The sequence below is a fragment of the Lissotriton vulgaris genome, chromosome 6 (genome assembly GCF_964263255.1).
Source record: "Lissotriton vulgaris chromosome 6, aLisVul1.2, whole genome shotgun sequence".
NCBI lineage: Eukaryota > Metazoa > Chordata > Amphibia > Caudata > Salamandridae > Lissotriton > Lissotriton vulgaris.
The window spans coordinates 593184883-593209638 of record NC_141694.1 but is presented as its reverse complement, the minus strand read 5'-3'; the positions used below and the strand labels follow the sequence as shown (position 1 = coordinate 593209638).

Here is a 24756-nt window from a genome sequence, read left to right as displayed (position 1 = left end):
GCTGTTCTGGCGGTTTGTTGAAGGTGGTAAAACGTTTGTTTAAAAAAGTATTTTAAAAAATGTCAGTGCAGAGATATATAATCCATTGTACGGAAGAGAAACATAAGCATTCATGAACTAACCTATTTGTAACTTAAAATAACCTCTATTGTGTTTTTCCATGCTGTTGGCTGTACAATTTACATTGTGAGTCTTTGAATGACTCGGCTTGTGCTCTTCGAGCCAACCAAGTAAGACCCCTTCCTGTCTCTGCTCTTGCTCAGCTCTTTCTGTGATTTTTCGCAGTCTTGCACTAGAATAAAGGACACATTAACGAGTCTAATGTTCACTCAAATGGGTAAACCAAAGAGCCTATGTATTCTAAATACTGAAGACTTTAGGTGGATCTGCTCTCCTTTATGGGAAGTAGTGCTTTCGTTCTTGAGGTCATTGCTTCTACTCTGCTGCTTCTGCATCACATGGAGTTCATGTACCTGGCATATGTGGTCAAGCATGGGGCACAATGTACAGATGAATAAGAGAGCATGGATGGAAACATAAAGGCACTGTAAGTAATAGGCAAGACCTAATGGCTTTTCCGGTGCTTCGCATTATGTAACAAAACATACATCTAAGTTACGTAAATACAACTCATATTGCATTACAAATGCTATAGGTGTCACATTTGCAAAAGTTATAACTATTGGCATTGTCATACACAATGCCAATAACTCAAACTTTAATGTTGCGAGACCTATTGCATTGTAAATGCTTGTTGTTTCTAGGACATAACTCCTAGCAAGCCTACTAGATGACCAAGTCATTGGTTGGAAATAAGTACCGTAGCCTGCACGAGGAAAGGAAAACGACCGTAAGCTGCTATTCCATACGGAGAAAAGAATCCCTTTGCGGCATGGGAAAAATGATTCATCCTCTGGTCTCTTGAGTGTACTCTGCCAGCAAAGTCAGACCCTTACTGAATCCCAAACACAAGCCCGAGCAGTACCCTCCCGGTCTTCTTCGCGCCACTGCAACATGCACACCCTGTCCCTCAGACCAGCATTAACCCGGCCACCAAAATACCCTCCCGAAATGCTCTATTACTTACCGGTAATCTTCATTACTCCTGTTCCCGTTGTCCTCGGCCCATTCATAACTTATGGAGATAACCATCTCCCGACAGAAAATAAAACAAGAGGAATGCTGGGATATCCCTACTGCCCCTCCCCCCGGGAGTACAAAGGTAGGATCTACCCAGCAGCCCTCCTGTACAAACAAGCCCAGACAGGAAGGCCGGCCGCCCGAGAGGGAGGGGCGTATGAATGGGCCGAGGACAACGGGACCAGGAGTAATGAAGATTACCGGTAAGTAATAGAGCATTACCCCCAGGTCCCTTATGTCCTCGGCCCATTCATAACTTATGGAGAAATACCAAAGCAGAAAAAGCCGGCCTTCCCAACCCAACAGAAGCCAACCCAGGAAACCACACCAAGGTAGCAACCGCAGAAGGAAAAAGGAAGAACCGGGGAAACCCCAGGCAGAGCCCTCGACAAGAGGGACCCCCACCAGACCAGCAGACACCCAACAAGAGCAAGGGCGCACAGCCAGACGACCAGACCGGCCACCACAGAGGCCAACCAGCCCACCGCAGGAACACCCGACAGCCAAACAGCGACAGGGAGAGCACAGACACCCAAGCCACCACAGGCAAGAGGACAACAGCAGAAGAGAGGCCAAACAAAGAGAAAGGCCAAGAGCCACCAGGCCAACAAGCCAGAAACGGGCAGAAGAAGACAACCCAGGCAAGAACAGGCAGGAGACAAGCGGACCAGAGGAACCAAAGGACCAACAACACCAACCCCGGGAAGAACAGCGGAAGCCCACCAGTACCCAACCCGGAACGCAAGACTGAGTCCACGGACAGGGAAAGAGAGAAAACCCAGGCACCAGGGAACGAAGAGCAAACCCCAGGAACCAAGCCACCAGGTCCCGCAAGACGAGGACACAAGGCAATGGGAACCAGCACCACCAGGAAACCCGAGCAGGAAGAACCAACAAGGGCAACCAACCAGGACAAAGAGACCCGGATAAAGAGGAAAGGGAACCGAAGGAACCCCAGGAACCCCAAAACAGAACTCCAGCCAAAGCGGAGGAAACGGGAGCAGGAAGCAACAGCCCGAAGAAGGCAAACCTGAACACCAAAGCAGGAGTGCAACCGGACGGGCCAAGGACCCGGAGGACCCAAGACAATAGCAAGGGAACCACGAAGGACACAACAACCACAGCCAAGCCAATCCAAACCAGAGACAGGCCAGGCACAAAGACCCCAAACAGCCCAAGCAAAGGACCGGGGCAGAAACCCAGAGGCCAGAGAGACAGAGGCAAAACCACCCCAGAGGACCTCACAGAAGCAACCGCAGCCAGGGAGGAAAGCACAAGCAAACCACATCCCACAGCCCGGCAAGACCCAAGGCAGGGCACGCACAGGGGACGAACCCCGCACGGCGAAAAGCCGCAACCAAGGACACAGACAGGAAGCCGAAGCCAAAAGCAACCCGCAGAACCAACCCAAAACAAGGGAAGGACAAAGAAGGAAAGACCCCAACAGAGCACAGGCCCGAGAGCCAACAGCCCCGCCGATGCCCCAACGAACCCTAGAAGAGGCAAGAAGGGAAAACAAGAAGGCAACAGCGTGACGGCCAGAAACAAGAAGCAGACCGGAACACACCACACCCACAAGCAACCGGAACCCCACGACACAGGGACCAGCCACCCCACAGGCAGACAGGGCACCCGCAAAGAAGTGCCAAGCCACCCACGAAACTCCCAGAAGAGACTCAACCAGGCAGCCCAGGACCGCAGCAAGAGCACAACCAGGCAACCCAGAGCAGGACGCACAAACAGAAAGCAGACCAGCCCAGAACAGGAGCCAACAGGGAGGAAGCCCAAGGCAACAGGCCACCACAGAAAGCCACTGCTGAAAGTCAAGCAGAAGCAAACGCAGGCCACAGCAACCAGCGCAGCGCGCCTCCCACACGGCCAAGCAACGGGGAGACGCGCACAGCGACCCGGAAGAAACGGGGAGGCGGCGCACCCGCCACAAAGGGCTGAGAAACCGGAACACCGGCCAGGAGGAAGCCATGCCGCCCAGCAAGCCCGGCAGGCCGGGAGGCAGACCCAGCAGACACCCGGGGAGAGAAAAACCCACAGGTCCAGGAGAGGCAACAACAACGGCCACCCCGCACCACCACCAAAACCAGAAGAGGCAGGGAAGAAAACCAAAGGAAGAAGCCAATCGCACCCCGCAGCTCCAGGCAGCCAGGCAGAAACCAACCAGGCCAGACCAAGCTACCGAGCAGACAGCGGAGCGTGGGAACAACACACCAACCCCGAGAATAGGAGGCATGACAGGACCCGGCAGCCGCCAGGAGGCCCCAGGCAGGCAACACAGCAGACACAGGAGGGGAAGCCAGGAAACAGCAGAACCCAGCAAAGGGAAGGCGTCAGCACCAGAAGGACTCTAGCAGGCCCCCACCACGCACCACGCCCGACAACAGGCGCAGGCCGGGAGGAACAGAACAGCCGGACCCAAGGCAGCACAAGCCACCCAAACAGAGGCAGAGGGGAGAGAGCACCCCAAAGAACCATCGGCACCTACGAGAGGAACCAGGCGCAGCCAAGGAAAAGGAGGAACAGGACCAGGAACCCGGAAGGGAAGAACCAGGATCCCCAAGCAGGGCAGAGGCCACAACAGCCAGCCCGCAGAGGAGGCAAGACCACCGAGGAAGAACAGGACGGCAGGCCAACTCGAACGAGGGGAGCCCACAGGACCCACCGCGCAGTGGCCCAAGAAGCAGGAACAACGACCCACCACCAGACGGGGCAGAGAGCCGGAAGCAGAAGGCAACCCAAACAGGCCGCCGAAGCAGAAAAAGAAGCGACACCGACACCAGAGCACCAGAGGGCAAGGCGCAAACAAGCAGGCAGGGAAACCCCAACCACACAGGGAACCCACGAGCAAGCAAAGGCAGGAGCAGCAAAAAGAACCAGCCACCACAGAGGCGACCGGAACCCAAGTCAGAAACAGAAAGGGCAAACACCCCCAGAGGCGCCAAGAGCAGGGGAACCCCCGAAGAAGAGAACCAAGGGAACAGACCCACGGAACGTCCACCACCGGAGAACCGGGGCCAGCCGAAGGTAGCGCGGACCCCTGAAACAGCAGCAGCAGGAAACCCCAAAAGGGAAGGCAGCACAGAGCCCACAAGCAAGCCCCGACACCAAACAGAGGGGCAAAACCGCCAGAGCGGAGGCCAACCAAACGCCGCACAGGGGACCGGAGGACCGACAGAGGGCAAAGCGCCAACCAACACAGCAAAAGGAAGTGCCAGCCAAGGCAACCCAGGAGGCGGACGAGCAGCAGCACGGCAGCGAGGAGCCCACATCAAGGAGAAAGGCACCCACACCCAGCCGCAGCGAAACAGGCAGGCAACGAGAACAAGGAAAGCACCCCGCACAGCTTCTCACAGACCCCCGCACAACAAGCGCACAGGAAGGCCAAAGGAAACCGCACACCCAGAAGGGAAGAGGTCCACAGAGCCACCAGACCCAGAACAAAACAGAGGCCAAAGAACAGCCAAACCAGCCACCACGGCAGGCAGCAGCGCACACACCCATCCAGACCTGGGCTCAGGAAAGCACCCCAGAAACTGAGACCCAAAGCCCAGCGCCGCACTCAGAAGCGTGGCGAGTCGATAGGAGGCACGAACCAAGGGTGGCAGCACCAAAGACGGCAGAGGCAGCCGACAGAACACAACCACTCCCTGACTCCGAGGAACCCTGCCAAGTCGGAAGGAACCGCGAGAAAATGAGATCCGCCGAGAAACACTGGAGGAAGAGCGCCCCTGCCGAGACTAGAACCTGGACCACCCACCGCTAAGTCGTCCGTCCAAGCCGAAAGGGCATGACAGGCAGAGTGTCAGGGACAGAGCAGCCCCACCACAGAGGCAGGTAGCACCCCCCCCCCCCCGACCCGGGCCCATGAGAGTAAGGGACAGAGCAGCGGCCCAGCTGCAACCAGCAAACGGCAGAGGCCAAAAACAAACCTCCGTCGCACACCCCCATCCAAGACCTACCAAGATGAGGCGAGCAGAGGGGGCGTAGGGCAGCATGCAGTGTAGCGCCCACACACACAGGCAGCTCCGGGATCAGGGCCTGCAGCTAAGAGGGCAGAACCAGAAAGGCAAAGCAAAGATTTAATCACAGGATGTCGAACCAATGCCGAGGACCGAACTTGGGTCACCAGCTCCAAAGTCGGCAGCTTTTGCTGTAACGCCACATGCACTGACGCCACATGGAACACTCCGGAACAAGATATGCCGCATCCGAGCACCCTCCGGGGGAAGCCAGGGAACTGCAGCCGGAGACCGAGCACCACGCTCCCAGGCAGGCCTCAGCAGCAGCGGCAGCCTCGAGACATCCGAGGCAGGAGTGCAAAAACAAGCTTTCCAGGTTTTCAACGCAGTACCAGAAAACACAGCAGAACTCAAAGTGACAGCCGTAACAAACAGCACAACACAGACAGAGGGAGTAAAAACACTGCAAAAGCGGGACTCACCCGGAGCGGGGGCCTGAGCAGCATCAGCAAGGCCCCCACACACCAACAGCCGGATCCGGGATCGACCATCCAGCGCAGCGCGTCTCCCACCCGGCCAGGCTCGGGGAGACGCGCACAGCGACCCGGAAGCAACCGGGAGGCGGCGCACCAGCCGCAAAGGGCCGGAAAACCGGAACCACGGCCGCGAAGAAGTAATACCCCCCAGCAAGCCCGGCAGGCCGGGGGGCATACACATCAGGAAATACCACCCCTGCCCGCGAAGCCAGGCAGCCGGGCAGGAGGAGCCAGAAGAGCCTGCACGCCACCCAAGCCCAGCAGGAGCAGGTGCAGCCCATCATCACCAACAGCATCCATCAACCATTCTGTCAAAGACAGAAAAAAAGAACAGGAGGGCTGCTGGGTAGATCCTACCTTTGTACTCCCGGGGGGAGGGGCAGTAGGGATATCCCAGCATTCCTCTTGTTTTATTTTCTGTCGGGAGATGGTTATCTCCATAAGTTATGAATGGGCCGAGGACATAAGGGACCTGGGGGTAATGTGTTTTTACTTGCAATTCAACTTGTTCACCTTTCAGTAATTTAGCAGTCAATTACCAGCTGTGTTGGAAAAAATCTCTTGGCAGACAAGTTTCGAAGTTGTTTTTATTCTTCAGAGAATTCCTTCCACCTGGGGATGCGAACATGCTGCTTATATTTTATTGCATTAAGATATAAAATGAAGCGCAAGGATAGAGGATGAAGGTATTGAACACACATATGCAGTCGCAGCGGACATGACGGGCTGGTGGGGGCAGGGGCAGAAATGCGGTTGTCGCGGTGGGGGAAGCGGGTAGGGGTTTATTTAACCCCTTCACTGCGGCGGCTATTCCGCCGCAGTGCTAAGGGGGTGGGGGGGGCGCGCGGCGGTCCCGTGCTCGTGACGTAACCGCTCCGTCACGGCACGCGGGTGAGCTGTGCTTGTGACGGAACGGTTCCGTCACGGCCCCGCCCACGCTAGAGAACGTTAGCGCAGGCGCGGAATTCGCGCCGCGCATGCGCGGCGCGGGGGCCGTGACGGAACCGTTCCATCACCAGCACAGCCCACCCGAGGCTCGTGACGGAACGGTTCCGTCACGAGCATGGGAGGGGTTAAATAAAATAAAACTCACTGTACCGCGCCACCTCAGCTCCGGGATCCGACTCCTGTAGTCCCGCGTTTTCCGCTCTCAACAGGAAAGCCACCCACAGGCAGCCTCCCTCCTCTCCACCAATCACAACGATGCAATGGCAGCGTTGTGATTGGTGAGGCGCTGCAGAGAGCGCCCCAGCGGGGCCATTTTCTCTATATAGGCTGCATGCAGCAGCCTACATAGAGAGAAAGGGGAAATGCACATGACTGGGTTGGTCGGCCCTGGGGTCGACCAAACAGTCAGAAACCACAACAGTGGGCAAACCACTCCCACCTGCAGGACCGTCCACCCATAACCAGGCATTCCAGGCACTTCTGCTTTCTCGCAGTGCGAGAAGCAGAAACATAAAATGGTAGTTTTACAATTTTACGTTTCTGACTTCTCGCACTGCGAGAAAGCAGTAGGGCGACGCTCCAATGGTGGAGTCGCCACTGCCCACTACGATTGGCTGCAATTAAAGCATGGTGGCTTGCTGTGGTTAGCAGACCGCCTCGTGTGTTATTGCTTTTAAAGAAAGCAATAATTTTTCTTAAATGCAGCCAGTTTTCCTAAAAGGAAAACGGGGTGCGCTTAAAAATAGAAAATTTAAATGTTACATGTCCATGTGACCACTGCCTACTCTTTAAAACGTTCATTTTACGATTCTACATTGAGTTAGTGGTACAATAATTAATGCTTTGTAGCTTGTCGGTCGCAAAACATTAATGCATACCTTAAGGAACTGGTATTTGGAAGGAATGCCCTTAAAATAACGAGTCCTAAATGTTTCCCTACCCCGTTTAAAGATTCCGAAAAACTTAAATGGGATTAGTACATTTTAAAAAATGTGTTAGCTGTTGCATACTTTATATTTATCAAATCTGAGGGTCTGCGACAGTTAAAACACGTTGTATATGAGGCCCTTAGTTCAGGTGTCCCACGACAATCTAGGATTACTTGGCTTGAACTGTAAGAATGTGAGTCCTTTGCCTCTAGTGTACTGGCGCCTCCTAATTACTGGCCTCTAACTGACTGCCAAGTACACACCTCCAGCCCTTGACCCTCGGGGCAACAAGGCAGAGAAGTACAAGACTTACTCAGGGTGATGAGGAGGCTTAGACAATAAATTAACCACATAACCGCAAAAGCCCTTTATAGGTGAATGTTCAGGCAGTGATTTACTTTTAGAAAAAACACCCAAAATGAAATACCATACATAACATGAAGATACCAGTGAATCCCTGAACTGCTTAGCGTCTTCCTAGCTGGCGTTAGTGAACAGAGCTGCTGGAGCTCTGAGTCCAAATACGTTTATAGACACATCTTCTGGAAATCTTACACACATGTGAAGGCTTTCATGTTGAGCGTGCGAGTACATCCGTGAATCCCAACACTCTGTTGCGTTAGTGTATGCACGCAGTTTTCTTTAGACGAGGCTCAGTAGCCACACTATACAGTTGAAGTTCAACCACACGGAGCATGAAATGACTTTGAGATAGAGAAATTAATCCCCAATAAGCCAGATTGCCTAGGTGTATCGTGTTTTCATATTTCAGTAACAACGAGCAGTAGAGGGAATAAAGGGTGGAGTTCTTTCCCCATTAGCACAATAACCCTGTGAACTTATTTCCAGGGTATGGAGTCTTTAGAACATGGTCTTCTCGGGACATTACCACACAGGTATATACCATGCACGTAAGTATCAGGGAACCCTCTTTTTTTCAGTACTTCACCCCGCTGTACTTTACCACATAGGTAAGTATATATTTGTTTGTTAATGTGATCATTATGTCATTAAAAAGGGATTTAAGGGTGAAGGGATGACTATGGCGTCAGGATGGTAAGGAAGAACGAATATAAAGGGACATAGGGGATTTTCCGGGTTGAGGGGCAGGTAGCGGTGAAGGGGGTAAGGTGTTTTAAGGATTCACGGTGGGTAGAGGTAAAGAGAATGAAGGGTGCTTTTAGAGTTCAGGGGCAGGTAGAGATAAAAGGAGGTAAGGGGGTTTTAGAGTTCAGGGTAGGAAAGCGAATTGGAGGGTGTTCAGGGGAGGGTAGTAACAAAAGGAGAGAAGGGTTATTTTGGGGGCAGGTAGAGGGAAGTAAGGGTTTCTAATGGTTCAGGGTAGGGTAGACATAAAGGAAGGTAAGGGGTTTAGGGATGGGTAGAGGTACAGGGAGGTAAGGTTTAGGGTACAGGGGTGGGTAGAGGTACAGTGGTTTAGGGGTCGTAGGTAAAGGGAAGTAAGGTGTTTTTAGGTTTCAGGGAGGGTACAAGTAAAAGGAGCCTAGAGGTTTTTATGGTTGAGGGGCTGATAAAGATGAAGAGAAATAAGAGTTATTTTACGGTTCAGGGGCGGGTAAAGGTATAGGGAGACAAGGGGTAGTAAGGGTTCCGGGACTGATGGAAGTAAAGGGTGTTTAATGCAAGGGGGAGGTATAAGGAGTTACATGTTTTTAGGGGGAGTAGAGATAAAAGGAAGTAAGGGTTTTTTAGGGTTAAGAAGGTGGTAGAGGTAGAGGGTAGGGGTTTACGGTTCAGGGGGCAGGAAACAGTAAAGAAAGGCAAGTCCTTTTTCAGGCTCTGCAGAGGGTAGAACTAAGTGGAGGTAAAGTGTCTTTAGGGTTGATGTGAGGGTAGACGTAAAGGGAGATAAGGGGCTTTTAGGGCTCAGGGATAGGTAGGTATAAAGTGAGGTAAGGTACTTTTAAGGTTCAAGGGTGTGTAGAGGTAAAGGGAGGTGGGGTGTTTTAGGGAACAGGTAAAGAGAGCTAACGGGGTTTTAAGAGTTCAGGGGCAGGTAGAGATATACAGTTTTTTTAGATTCCGGGAAGGCAGGGGTAAAATGAGGTAAGGAGTTTCTAGGGTTCAGAGGCAGGAAGAGTTAAAGTGAGATTTTTGTTTCGGACCGGAAAGAGGTAAGGATTTAAAGAAAGGAGGGGTGTGGGCTCACTGCTTATTAATGTCTCCCCAAACAATACTATGGGGTGGTGATTTTATTTCTGTATTAGATCCTAATATGGACAGGTCTGGGTACCCAATTCAAACCTGTCAGCCTGCGGCAGTTGCTCAGAGTTCGCTAAAGCAGGAATGTAAGATATAGGGGGGACAGGAATCACATGACTAGAGACGGTACTCATGTCTTCGCAGCACATGGCATATGGTCAAGAATGTACTATTGGGTAGATACTTCAGGATCCAAGTGCTTGGACAACTAAGGTGGAACACTAAAGTAGAACACTTACTTACTTTCAGATCATTGCCCACAACACCTGGTGATCACCTTGCCTGCTCTCCAGCAGAGAACATTCTCCTAGCGACTGTCCACATTAGCACAGCAGGATACTGAGTGAAAGGGGGAAGTTAGGGAGGAGATACATAATTAGCACTCGGTGAGTACCACCAGAACTCTCTGGTAGGCTTCCAAGGGCTATATCAAGTGTGTGTGCATGGCCAAGCAGCACTGAACCAGGAAAACACTAAACAGGCTCCTAGACTGGTCGAAAGCAGGGAGACGTGTGGCTCACTGGTTAGAAGCAGCAGACCCTGAAGCAGAGGTCGGCCCGGGACCAGGGCTCAATTCCCGACGCGGCAAGGTCTTGGGTCAATGTCCGCGGACTCGATAATTCTCGCCTAGGTGCCTACGCTAACCATGGGTACCACTCTGCAACTCTGGGCAATAGCTTGCTTAATCTCCACAACGGCCCCAGCAGCGCCGGGGATGCCCTGCTTCACCTTGGGAGTGCCCTCTCACAGGGAAAGCCAGGACGGGTTCCCCAGCGGTATACAGCGCCAGGACGCCACGTAACGAGGTAACAGTGCGCTTTACAAGTATACATACATTACATTACATCCACTGGAATTGCAATATGACTACCATAAAGATATGAAGACATTAGGAGATATTAAAATGAAGCAAATAATTTCATGAGGTAGCAATTAGAGGGACAAAACACATAAGTCAATATGGCAGGGCAGAGAATAAGGAGAGGGTGAAAAACTAAAAAGGACTCTAGAAGCACTGTTACGAGCTCCTGGTCCTTTCAGGATATCATATCAATCCAAAATAAAAGAGGTGACATGTTGTGTGAAGCTGACCATATACTAGCAGAATTCTATGCATACTTCACAGGCCTGTACACATCGCATGAGTCACTGTTACCTATAAAAATGAACGATTCCTTTGATACATTTGTTATGGTCTGGTTGAATCAGAAGACAATTCATTGATGTTCCCTTAACAATGGAGGAGATACATTTAGTCATGTATTCAGCTTTAAAATAACAAATTCATACCACATTATAGTTGGCAAAAAATACATGATTCACCTCGAAGGACCTAACAAGAATTATTACATTGAGAATCTTCTACCGCCAGGGTTTGTTTGGGGAGGTGACCAATGCCAAAACCCTTAACTACAATAGCAATCTGTGGGATTTCTTGTAAAAACAAAGTGCCTGTCTACAATAAGTAATACTGTTAAATGCCTACTGGCGTTAAAAATTATTTTCCAGGCCCACAACTGTTGACATAAATGGTCATTATAAACATATCAGACCTATGGCATTGGACGTAAGTTTTCCCAGTAAACCAATCAGGCCTCATGCAGTATTCATTGGATTGCCACCATAACAAGCAGTCCAATTATATGGATAATAAGCCTTCCTACAAAGCAACCACATGGAATATGGTCAAATTCCAAATGCAAACGTAATTATAGTAGGCGAAAGTAAACACGAGCTCTTCTAAGTGAACCAAACAAGGGCTGTCACTATGAAATCTGCCATCCTTATGGTTGCTAGAGGTGGTAAACAAATATCAAAACCTGGTTGCTTTGCCTGTAGGGCTTCCTTGAACACAGGAGGACCTAGTTATCGCTGCAACATTAGAAGGCCCAGAGCTCTAGTGAAATTCCTTCAATCATGTGATTCTCTTACAATTATGATAATCTGTGAGATTCCATGCAACAAAGTATGTCTAGGCTTTAACAGAATAATGACAATCAAACCTAAAATGCCTATTAACTTTAACAATAAAGGTGTCAACCTACTGCCTTCATAATAACTTTTCAGAATAAACAGATCAGGCCTATAGTCTTGATCATTGGCGTGCCATCATAACCAACAATCCTGTAATACTGAGCCTTAGCTTTCTCGCACGAAAAAAGTCCAATATCAGCATTCTGCTTTTTAAGTGGAAGTACACAACTTCTGCCCCATCAAGAAAACAACTTGTGGGCAGACCCAAGCCCGTCTCTCAGTAGTAATTCAGAAAGTTATTTTTCTGTTGATCACATAACACAACAGCTGCTCTATCCAGCCAGGCCGAAAAAAGGATGTGCAGATAAGTAACAGGATCAGGGATCACAAGTCCATCTTGCTGTGAGAACATAAAACATCTGTGCAATGTGTCGGGAGAAATATTAGCCAGTGTAAACAAATGGAGGACAATTCACGAGCAAAAAGAGCACCAGAGAGAAAATATATGTTGCACTTGGTATTGTTCCAATTTAACTAGGTGGATTGTGAAACCCAGACAAGGAATACCAGTATTACCAGGTCATGTAGGCTGCAATGGTAAAAAAAAAACAATGACGTATGAAAACCATACACATGTTGCAATATGTAAACTACATTCTTTCTCACCAAGCACTAATATCAAAGTCAACAATTCCATTCGAGTCCCCAACGCATTTCTTCTTATGTGAAACAGATGTGCGACATTGGTACTAAAGCACCCAAACAACAAAGTTCTACTTGTATAAGCAGTTGAGTGTTGTGCCCACAATAAATTAGCTTGATATTAATCTGGGCTGCAAATGTATAGTTTCCTATCTCCACAATAGATATGATTCTGCAGTGAATGTCTTAAAGGCGAAGGAAGTAGAAAGCAAGGTTGCATCAAGACTGCTCACTTACCTTGCTAATATGGACACACTTATAAATAACTTGATGACTTCCATGACGCAGACGGCTGTGGAGGAAAAGTAGAGCTCGGTTTCCACTGTCCTTGTGTATCGTAGAGCCACAATATATGCTGAAGCCACCAGGGTCATCACAGTTAGACAGTATAGCTTGAAGAGCAAAGTGACACTCTCTAAAATAAGAAAATTAGAAAGATTAGAAAGAAATTATAAAACAAATCTTAAATAACGAAGCTTTAGAGTATATATAGTGGCGCTCTTTCAGCCGCTACCTAATTGGATAACTAGCTGTATGCAACTTCAACTTGTAGACTCCAATTTGTCATAATCTGAAGCTTTGTCACTCATGCAGGGAATAGAACAAAGTCAACCCAGTTGAGGTATAAATATCCTAAAAGATCATTAATCCATATGTAAGGAACTCTGGGAGAACTAGGCAAGGGACTTTTTGGTTAGTTTTCTTCCTATGACATAGCTGGCACAAGAGAAAGGACCAAGGGCCAGATGTAGGTAATTCCCATTTACCAATTCCTAAATACCGAATTTTACCGATTCGGTAATTAAGAATCGGTAAATGGGATGTAGCTAATTATTCTGTAAATTTTACCGAATCGGTAGGATTCGGTAATTAAGAATCGGTCTTTACCGATTTGGTAATTCCCATTCATTCCTATGGGCCTGGAGGCCCATAGGAATGAATGGGAATTACCGATTCGGTAAATACAGAGTCAGTAAAATGGGGAACACATTCAAGGGTGGCAGGGTGTCACATTGACACCCTGTTGCACCCCTGAATAGTGCATGGGTGCACACTTGGCACACATACATGCCCTAAGGGCATGTATGTCTGCCACATCGCACTGTTGGAAAAGGAAAAAAATTGCTTTTTCAAAGGTTTTCGTTATTTACCACCAACTTGTAGTTGGTGGTAAATAACGAATCCTTAACTGAGGAATGCACTCACTTGAACAATCAATCAATCAATCAATCAATCAATCAATCAGAACAATTTGTAAAGCGCGCTACTCACCCGGAAGGGTCTCAAGGCGCTGGGAGGGGATTAGTTACTGCTCGAAAAGCCAGGTCTTGAGTTGCTTCCTGAAGGAGAGATGGTCCTGGGTCAGCCGTAGGTGGATGGGGAGGGAGTTCCATGCCTTGGCCGCAAGGTAGGAGAAGGATCTTCCTCCGGCGGTGGCTCTGCGGATGCGTGGTACGGTGGCGAGGGCGAGGCTGGTCGATCGCAGCTGGCGGGTGGGCGTGTAGAAAGTGAGGTGGTTGTTGAGGTATTTGGGGCCCAGGTCGTGGAGAGCTTTGGTGCGTGGGTGAGGAGTCTGAACGCGATCCTCTTGCTGACGGGGAGTCAGTGCAAGTCTCTCAGGTGGGCGGAGATGTTGTTGTGGCGGGGGAAGTCCAGGACGAGTCGTGCGGAGGCGTTCTGTATGCGTTGAAGTCTTTTCTGTAGTTTGGCAGTGGTTCCCGCATAGAGGGTGTTCCCGTAGTCCATTCGGCTGGTGACGAGTGCCTGGGTGACCGTCTTCCTGGTTTCGGTGGGGATCCATCAGAAGACCAGCGCAGGGTGGTGAAGCAGGATGACTATACGGCGATGACTTGTCTGGTCATTGCAAGGGCGGAGTCCAGGATGAAACCCAGGTTTCGTGCGTGGTCCGTTGGCTTGGGGGTGGTGCCCAGGGCAGGGGCCACCAGGAGTCGTCCCAGGTGGAGGGGGATGATCCCAGGATGAGGACTTGAGTGCTCTCTACATTACGGATTCGGTAATGTACCGAATCGGTGTGTTAAGAATTCGGTAACTTACCGATTCCTTAAGTTACCGATTCGGTAAAATACCGAATCCTACAATGATGCCACCTACATTCCAAATACCAGTCGGTAACGGTAATTTCGGCTGTTACCGACCGCTACTGGGCGACCTACATCTGGCCCCAGGTACCTAAACATTGCTCCAGTTAGCGAATCATTACAGATTTTTATTGCAATTAATATGAAGGGTGAGAATTGCTGGAACCTGTACGGACCCTCTTCACACGCAAAAAACACATTACTATATTTCCTCAATCATCATAACAAAAATACGGTTATAGGCTTGATCACAGGACACCAAAGAACTTATCTGTGTGCCCTAAGAAAGTGTGACCATTCCACAGGTGAGCGGTCGAATTGAAGCACATGATACAAGGTCACTGTTAGTACCGTAACTAGGTGATAAAACCTTTGCCTTGATTAGTGGGTTGGGATTGCTTAAACTGTTCTGCAAATTAATGTTTTCGAAACTAACGATTGATGTGTAATATGCACAGATTTACACAGCGTAACTGAACCCCTTTTTGTTTCCTCATATTTCTATTCCTTGAATGACCCATGAAACAGGTTGTTCAAATATGTTTGCACTCATATCTGACATAGCACTTCACTTTCTTATTACCGAAACCCAAGGGCATTCCATCCTGAAACCTACATTCTACCTGTGTTTTTCACCCTGGACATTCTATATCCAAGCACAGGATACAAAACATTTCCCCCATTTAGATTAGGCGCACAACGTCTTTAACAAATATTCAATAGGTTTGATAAACTATACTTGTTTCTCCTGAGTCACTACTATGGCAGGTTCCAAGCAGTAAAGTCTGAAACATATCAGCAAACTGGGTGATTACCAAACATGGCTTTCTGTAATTTCCATGCCTTAGTAGCAGACTTCACCCCTCGAATCACAGCACTGCCTTCCTCCAACTCTCAAAGGTTTGCTTATTTTTTAGTACTTCCCCCTTGGCTATGTCACATATATCAGTACACAGTATTATGCACCCCAAAGAACAAAAATATCCATCAATTTCACACCAACTTCATCACAAAAACGAAATGTGCTTTCGCTCCTCTCCACCATCTAACACCTTCCAACTTTCATTAGAAAATTATAGCTACTTCGCTGTGACCACACTGCTGGCTCTGAAATCATTTTATACAACAACTTGCTTGCTAGTGTCGCAATACCCGAGTTCCCCTTGAATCTTTCCTTTAACATTCAGTTTCAAGCAAGCCTAACACTGGTTCTTCCAAAACCACTACAGACCTACGGTCCTAAAAAGTCCCCTGCAACTCAATCATTTGCAGGAGAACATCCGATGAGTGCATGTGGTGCTCTCCTACAATTTCACAAAGTGTCCTACAAAGTCTTCTTCTGTGGAAACCCACCTTGTATAACTGTCTGACAACAGTCCTTCACAACCATATGTAATCGTACCTTGACCATTACAGGATGTATGATACAATGGCTTACAACAAACACTTGTAATAAAGCGTTAACTCCTTCAACCACTGCTGTTTAACCGGTCTCTACTTTAAAAAACATATGTTGCTGTACCGAACTTAGGATCTTTTCAAGAAATTGTTGTTAATAAACAGGTCCTTGATTTTCTAAGTACCAAACCAGATCAGTCCTTGAGGTCCACTGTGAGCTTTGTGCCCTAATCTTTGGGAAATGGCACAATGTCCTAGGGAGAAAATACATTCACAAAATGCTGGTATAAAAAAAACCCTCTTAAAATGCTCTTCATTTACACATTTTCTAGATCACTAAACCTCAGATGTTAATAACCTCTTTGTGGTGGATGTAAGAGATGTCTGAATGGTCTACCTTATCTCTTCCTGAGATACAAAAAAGAATTCCTCTCTCAATTGCTTTTCCTTCTATGGTCCATTCCTCTGCTATTAGCCTTTACAGATATATGCTGCAGTCAACAGATCAATGTATGTATTTGTTTGTATCTGTAGAGCGGAAAAGAAAGTTTGGAAGCAATGAAGCGCTGAACAGTGTGCATGGCCCCCGTGAAGATTCAATCATTGGCAAAAGGCCATGTGTTTGGGGTACAAGAATATCGTATGACATAAATATCATGTCTTAAATATGGTCTACAAAATATCACCCCAATGGAGTTAATAGAAAATCTTCCTCAATGGGATGATATTTGTGGTAATGATATTTAGAACCCAGTATTTATGTCAATACTAATGTCCAAGTGACAGCCATTATTATCTTATGTATTTACTGCTTTCTGCCAACACCACACTTGTATTGACAGTATCAGTTCACTCTTCCTCAGACACAACAGCATCAATTAGCACATACCACACAGTGGTCAGATACAATTATCTGCACCCAGTACTTCAGCCTACCCATTGCATGCCATCCAAAGGGTCAGCAATCAGTCCACAATAACAGCTTTGGTGTAGATATATAAATATCAAAGTAGTTTTCATTGAAAGCATGAAGTAGCTTAGTGTGGAGAAAGTATGAAAATTAGCAATTCGTGATTAAGTCTGAAATATCTCATAAATATGGTTTAGGGCCTTCTATACTCAGGAATACGACTTTGCGTCTCGTTTGACAGCAGGAAAGTTGAGTTCTGACAACTGTGGCAAAGATTTAGACACAAATATAATATGGCATTCCTTCTGTACCCAAACTGTACACACTTAAATCCATGACTACTGTACGTTTTGTTGATAAAAAACAAAGGTTTTAAAGGGGGTGGTTAAACTAAGACTTTAAGACTGAACTAGTTGGGTGATAATTTATGACCTCTGTGGAGGGTGATAATTATTGCACCCCATAGTTTTTACACTGACAGATTTCGACTTGACAAATCTGCCTAAATGTATCAGAAAACATGGTCTAGAAAAAGTCAAATCATGAGCAATTTGATGGTTAAATATAGACTCCACGTGGTAGTTCTCATGCACATGAAAAACCTGGGATTTGTAGGGTGCCTGGTCAACTTCACCCCGGGGTAATGGTATTTACAGTGTGGTAGAAACACTTCAACATCCTTCAGTCCAGCTGTAATCAAACAAAGCCGAAGCTACCTTGGACAACCTCAGTCTAACTAGTCACCTCAGAAATTCTGCCGCTTTCTTCAACGGCTCCCATACGCATTTCGTTCAGCTGGGTACATGATCACCAAATGCAAAATAAATAGTATTTTCACAATTCAACAAAGGGCAGGCGTATGTCATGACTGATGAAATGATCAGATTAACCAGGCACCCACTCGGTGTTATACATTTCTCTGACACAGTATTCTCTGCTCTAGGCAATCCAAATTGGACCTGAATTTCCCTCTCCTCAATGTTAACATCGTTTTCTTGCAACAGCAACTCAAGAACATTTAAGAGCACGTTTGCTTCCTAAGCCCGACATCACACAGAAAATGCTCTGTCTTAAAAGTACTGTAACACTCTTTCGCATACCAGTAATAAGGAAGGAGCCCAAACATCAATTTAAGAGTGTACACTGAGTACAGACACTTTGTACTGTCCAAATCTTTTTATTTTCAAGGTAATTTACTAGCGAGAAGGAATAAGAAAAGAAAAAAAAACCACAGAAACAAAAACAGAGCCACAATAAGTGGATGCTGCGTTTGGGGTACATCAGACAAAGTACACTTAATTCTATTTGGGTTATGTTATTTGTAGGAAACCAGTTTAATGGGTGGGTGGGGCAAATATTGAACAAGATACATTTGTTGCCGCTCATTCACTGACCTCTGTGTTTCGCCTTTGCTGTTTGCCGCCTGAAGGAGTGCTGCAAGATCCATCAAGTGTTACCGAAGTATTCTGCTCTTTCTGCGAGGCACCGCCGCTGGTGTGAGCGCGTCCGCAGTCGGCGGATTAACAAACGCTCCCAGCAAGAGAGTGCCTAGCAGGAACTACTCGGAGGCTTTACCTGGCCGAGGACCTACCGGGGGACTGCGAGGACCAGCATCCTTCACGTTGCTGAGCTGGTGCCTCTTCCCTCGGCGGCCACACCCCCAGCCTCTACGTATTTAATTGGCGCGGAGCTTAGCACGGGACTAAGACCGGACAAAGAGCGGGCCCTCTGAGGCCCTCAGAGACCATCTGAGGCCGGTCGGCCCACCCCATTGACGTTTCCCTTCCAACTCGGATTGTGTACTAATTCCATTTTATCCTCTAGCGGTGACTATATTCGCATTAGTCCCTGTTGCTAGACAGGGGTCGACGCTTGGCCGTGTTAGGTCATTGCGGATTGGTCTAGCCCTTGGACATAGTGGTAAGTGACCCTTTTTTCACGGAATTTTATGGGGATTGTGCTGTAAATCGTTCGTGTGCTCATTTTCTGTTCCCCGCTACTTTGTGCTATCCATAGCGGGTTGGTCAAATATTTTAGTTATTGCTACACTTTTCCCGTAATGGTTATGTCTGTGAGGCGATTACGCTCACAGACTAAAGCTAAAACGGCAGACTCTTTAGTACCCCTCAGTAATTCTGGTCTGAGCAGTTTGTGTCCTATCAAACCTCGAAAAACCATTAAACGTCATAGACCAGGCGCACATCTGTAAAATCAATTTTTGCAAAAAAAGGAAGGAGTTATAAGTGTGGTATGGGGCAAAATAATGGTGATGGAGAGTTGGACGGGAATTTAATGGTGGGGTCAATGGACACAGATGATATAAAAGAGTTAAGCCTGGATGGTAGTTCAACAGGGCGGGAGACTCTCTACCCTGTTGTTACCATTTTAAAGGGGAATGGGTGTAATAGTATAATGTCGCCCACTTTGGTAGCTAGTATGAAAGATATACAGCATGTAGTAAACGAGGAAAATAATTCTGTGACGGAAATGGAAATGGACCATCAAAAATCAGAGGTAATAGAATATGCATAGGGGAAAGAAATTGAAATCAGGGATGTTGTATCATACTCTCCTTTAGCAAACTTTATTACTTACATGGATAATAGTAAAGATAATGTAAATGTTACACATAGGAGCCCGAGGGATTGTTCACTATTAAGGCTAGATGGTGTTTCTGAAAAATTAGAAGATTTGAAAGAATATAGTTCGCAAAATGGGCAGGCTAAAGTCGAGGACTACACCGTCCCGGATTTAGCAATCCCATTAGAAAGGAACGCTGAACGAGTAAGATATTTAGAGAAATTGCGCATGCAGGGTGGGGGTTCAGAAGTGCTCCCAAATAAACATCTATTGTCCACCAATATAGGAACGCAAACTAACATGCCCATCCTGTATAGTAGTACTCCTACAGATTTGTCTATGATTTCGGACCTACAGGATCTATCAGGTGTAGACCCTTTAATGACTTCTATTAATGAAGTAAAGGGTCCCGTACATTCTTCGTTATTAAATGAGAATGTAGGGGTAGATGGGTTATTAAGTACATTCTCCAATTTAGAAAAAATATTATTTGCAATTTTGTCACTTTTGGAGAAAAGTACTTTAAATTCAGATCACATCTTGAAAGTCCTTACGCCAATTCTAGGAGGGATTTTGGATCTTAAACGCCATAGACCGGTACATGAGAACCGTGTCACCTCTACTGCTTGTAAATCAGCCCAAACGCTAAAAGTACCTTTTAATTCCGACAGAGATTTAGGGCCAGATAAACCAGAAGCTCTGCAGGCAGATTTAATAAAAATATCAGGCAAAGGAAAAACAACTTTAGGTGTATCTAAAGTAAATCATAATGAGTCTGCAAATGTCCCCCTGTTGGGGGATGAGACATCTGTAGATGCCTGCCTTAAGGAAAATGCTGTACGTGTTTTTCCGATCTTTGTTAAGAGTAAGTTAAATAAGCCTATAGTACAAAAAACGGATGAATCAAAGATTAACTTAGTGAGCCTAGTTGAAAAGGTAGATCTGGGTGACGCAATTTTTAATCTGAGCAAGCAGAAGGATACTTTACCTCAAAAATTTGTCGAAGTACCTGTTATTGTAGAGAGCTCTGTTGATGCAGGGGAGTCTCTAGCAAGGAAAGGATCCAGTAGAAACGGTCATAGGAGGAGGAAAAAAAAAAAAAAAAAAAAAAAAAAAAAAAAAAAAATCGATGAAATATCGTCGGTTTCCAAAGCGTAAACAAAGAAAGTTGCGCTTTGAACCGATAAGTATTAATGAAACATCAATCCCTAGCCTAGACGACAAAAGGTGTAGAACAACTGTAGATAATCAGAATTTAAATAAGAACCTTGGTAACGCACAACCTCTTGGGCACCAGTTGGATTCTTTATCGAGTGGGCTGATTACAGCTCCGGTTATTGTTGGGGGGGATCAAAGAAAATATCGGAGGTGGTTCTAATTTGCACGATAGTATTAAAATAAACAGCTCTGAAAACAGCCCAAGAATAGAAATACATGGTGCCGCACATGATCCGGTTGCTCAAACTCCATTGACAATGACTCCGAACATAAGTAAAGAAGGGGGTGGTAATCGGAGAATGTGCCTAATTAGCAATAAGGATAAAGGGGGTAATTTAGATGATGATGCACATAGAAGTGAGTATGATGCTAATCAGGCAAAGTCTTTAGTGACTGGTGCTGGGCAAGCGAATAGGGTTATTATCTTCACTCCCCTTTTCGATGCCGAATCATTAATTCTAAACAGAAGTGTCCTCTTAAAAATCATCTCCGAAATAGAAGATCTAAAGTTAATCTCTAGTAAAGATATTGAATTAGTCCACATAGACCGGAGGTATCAGTCATATGTAACAAAAGTTACTTTTTCATCAATGGTAGTGTCCTCATTCATCCTAGCGAATGCGGATGGATTTAGGAAGAGAGGAATTGACGTCCTTACTAGTTCACTTTTATCTGATGACTCAATTAAAAATAACATGGTTTTTAGCAGTCGGCTAGGGATTGAAAACCGGGAAAATAAGGGAGAAAGCCCGTGCTTTCAATACGATGATATTAAAATAACAGTGGTTAGGGCAGTAGGAGTAAGATCAATTAAGCTCCCGGACTTGGTGGTCCAAGAGGTCATTGGTGCAGATAGAGCAGATGACGTGTCCAAATGGAGTTGGATTGCAAGCGCCCTTAATGGGGCAAATCCAGCTTCAATAAAATTAAAGACGCAGGGGTAGCCTGCCGTGTACTATTGCCTCTTGGAACATTGCTGGGCTAGGTAAAGATAATCTGAAGCTTAAATCATTGATTCCCCAGGACCCAAAGATAATCTGCCTCCAGGAAACATGGGCAAGGGAAGAATTCCAGCTGGAGAACTATTATGTGCATTGTGTTGCTGCAAATAAATCACAGAGAGGTCGCGCAAGTGGTGGACTAGCAATTATGTTGAGTTGTGATTTTGTATGGGATGCAGTGATAGATATACACCCTTCAAAATGTTGTATGTGTGCTAAGTTGAGGTTGGACAGTAATTCTAAGGATCATGGTGGGTCCCTGTTTTTGGTAAACGTGTATATTCCTCCGGGAGAGGCCTCTATCCCTTTGATTGATTCCATTGGTGCTTATGTATATGATTTATGTAGGAGCGAAGACAGAGTGCGGATATTAATGGTTGGTGATTTCAACGCTAAAATAAGTGGTAGTTCTATCAAGCCGTTCTCCAATGAAGATCTGGAGGAGGTCTGGTGCATTCCAGATCTCGTTCTACCGCCAAATTTAAAAGAGGATAAAAGAGGGTTACTATTGCTACAAAGTCTTAGGGAGATAGACCTTGTTTTGTTAAATGGTAGATTTGCAGAAGATCAACCAGCAGCATTAACTTTTCATGGGGTATTTGGCCACTCTTTAATTGATTATATGGCCGTGTCTCTCCAAATGTTTGGGACATGTTCACAATTTAACGTGATGCCAACAAAGCTGAGTGATCATGACATTTTGATGGTAAACCTAGCAATAAGCTTAGGGAAACCAGAACTCTGGAATCAGAGGAAGGATAATATATCTTACTCTCGAAAGAATGGTCGCACTTTTTGGTCATTTAAGAATCTCCCGAATTTTCAGTGGGTCTTTGAACATATTTTACCTGGCCTTGTTGAGGAGAACCGGATCGTGGGATATGAGAAATTTATGAGTGCCATAAAAGCATTGGGTAAAAAGCAGCATAGTGATGGAGGTGGCCCCCCAAAAATCCTGTCAAGTGATAGTAAAAAATTAAATAAGAAAATAAATGAGTTAATAAGAGCTCAATTTAAAACTCCAGCGGCATTGAGACAACGGGTGATATACAGGTTAAAACAGGTACGGAAAATGAAATTAATAGCAGTCCGAAGGGCAGCAGAAGATGAAAAATGGGTAAAACTCCAGGAAGTGGCGCTCTCAGGGGATACTAGGAAATATTGGGCGTTAATTGCCAAATATTGTGACAGTATAGAAAAATCTCAACCCATGTTGATTCCGGAGGAAGAATGGTCTACCTACATCTCCTTATTGTATGCTGCAAATATAGGGTCTGAAGAAGATGTTGGACCGTGTAATATCCCACAAACGGTAGCTGATGTTGTAGCTCCATCAATAAAGGAAATTGAGGGTTTTATTAAGGGGGCAAGGTATTCAGGGGCAATGGGTCCAGATGATGTTCCCATGGCCATCATAAAGAATGATAGTGCCGATTGGGCAAAATTACTGTATCCATTGTTCGCTCATTGTTATAGCCTCGGGACCATCCCCTACTCATGGAAGGGAAGTGTAATAGTCCCACTCTACAAAAAGGGCCCAAAAAATTCTCCATCTAGCTTTAGGAAAATCTCTTTGCTAGACGCAACAGGAAAATTATTCGCAAAAAGTATTCTAATCCATCTGCAAGAGTGGGCCTCAGAAAATAATTTAATCCCTCTTGAGCAATCGGGGTTTAGAAAGAATAGTGGAACGCTGGATAATATATCTGTTTTACAAACTCTCATTGATAAATATCCGATGAGTCGTAGGTCCCCTTTGTATACTGCTTTCATCGATTTCTCCACAGCGTTCGATAGGGTGGACCGTGGGACCCTGTGGAGGAAACTGCTCGCTCTGGGTATACCGGGGAACCTGTTGCGTGTAATAATAGCATTGCACTCAGCCACTTGGACTCAAGTCTTGTTAGGAGGGTCTCAGGGACTATCAAAGAAAATTCCTACTAATAAGGGCTTAAAGCAAGGGTGCCTATTAGCCCCGTTGCTTTTTTCACTTTATATAAATGATTTACCGAGCCGGTTAGGGGAATGTAAGGGGGACTCTCCCCAACTGGGTGATCTTAAGTTAAGCAGTCTGCTATATGCGGACGATGCTTTAATAATGGATCTAACTCCAATTGGACTTCAGAGGCGATTGACGGAACTGATTAGGTACACGAAAGAAAACTTTTTAAAAATAAACATTTCAAAGAGCAAAGTGATGATTTTTAGTTATAGTGGATGTAAGGTGAGACCAAATTTGAAATGGTTTATAGGAGACGAGAGAATGGAAATTGTAAAATTTTATCAGTACTTAGGAAAAATCTTTACGAATAGGTGCTCTGCTAAAAGACATTTGGCCCACTGTAAAAGTAAAGCTATTTCGCAAGCAGCTGGTATTAATCGACTTTATCTGCAATGTGGAAAAAGATATTTCTCTCATACCATTGCGGTATATAAAATAAAGATTCCGCCCACATTAAATTATGCGATAGAAACTATTGAGGAAAGGGAGTGGGGTTTATTTGAGAAGGTCGAAGGTAAAATTTGGCGCCAAATATGTAACTTAAATTCTTCTGCGCCCATTGCAGCACTTAGACTTGAATTCGGTCTTCTTTCAACATATGTGCTCTCGATGGCAGCTTGCTTGCGGTGGTGTAATGCTTTGGTGAATGGCCAGGAGAATTTACTAAGGGCTGCATTGCACAAGGAAATTTTTGAAAATCTGCTAAAGAAAAGTGTAATTTTTAGGAACTTTTTAAAATCGTTAAATATTTTTGAACTTGACATGGAAAACGTACTCCGTTTAGATAAATTATCCTTAAAGATTGTTATTAAAAAATCTATATACATGATCTCATGTAAAAGAGATCAGCAATCATGTAATATGAATGGAAGACTTGATTGCATCTCAGGGAGTTCCATTGTTAAAAAACCTCAGCCATACGTTCTTTGGAATGTGTATCATGGAGCACGTCGAGTGCTCCTTTTATTGAGACTGAACATTCTTCCTCTAAGGATTGTGACAGGTGCATGGGAAGGTATCCCCAAAACTGAAAGATTTTGCAATCTATGTAATGGTGGTGTACAAGATCTTAATCATGTTTTAATTATATGTCCGGCACTCCATTTTGTCCGTCGTAAATATTTA

General features: G+C 46.1%; 1 protein-coding gene across 1 annotated transcript in view; it reads right to left on the bottom strand.

The window, feature by feature from the left end:
- Nucleotides 1-24756, bottom strand: part of SLC35A1 (solute carrier family 35 member A1) — a 259775-nt gene that overhangs the window by 208421 nt on the left and 26598 nt on the right. Inside the window, exon 2 of the mRNA XM_086926597.1 lies at nucleotides 12661-12838. Within this exon, the coding sequence (XP_086782723.1) occupies nucleotides 12661-12838 (178 nt within the window). The remainder of the gene's footprint in view (nucleotides 1-12660; nucleotides 12839-24756) is intronic.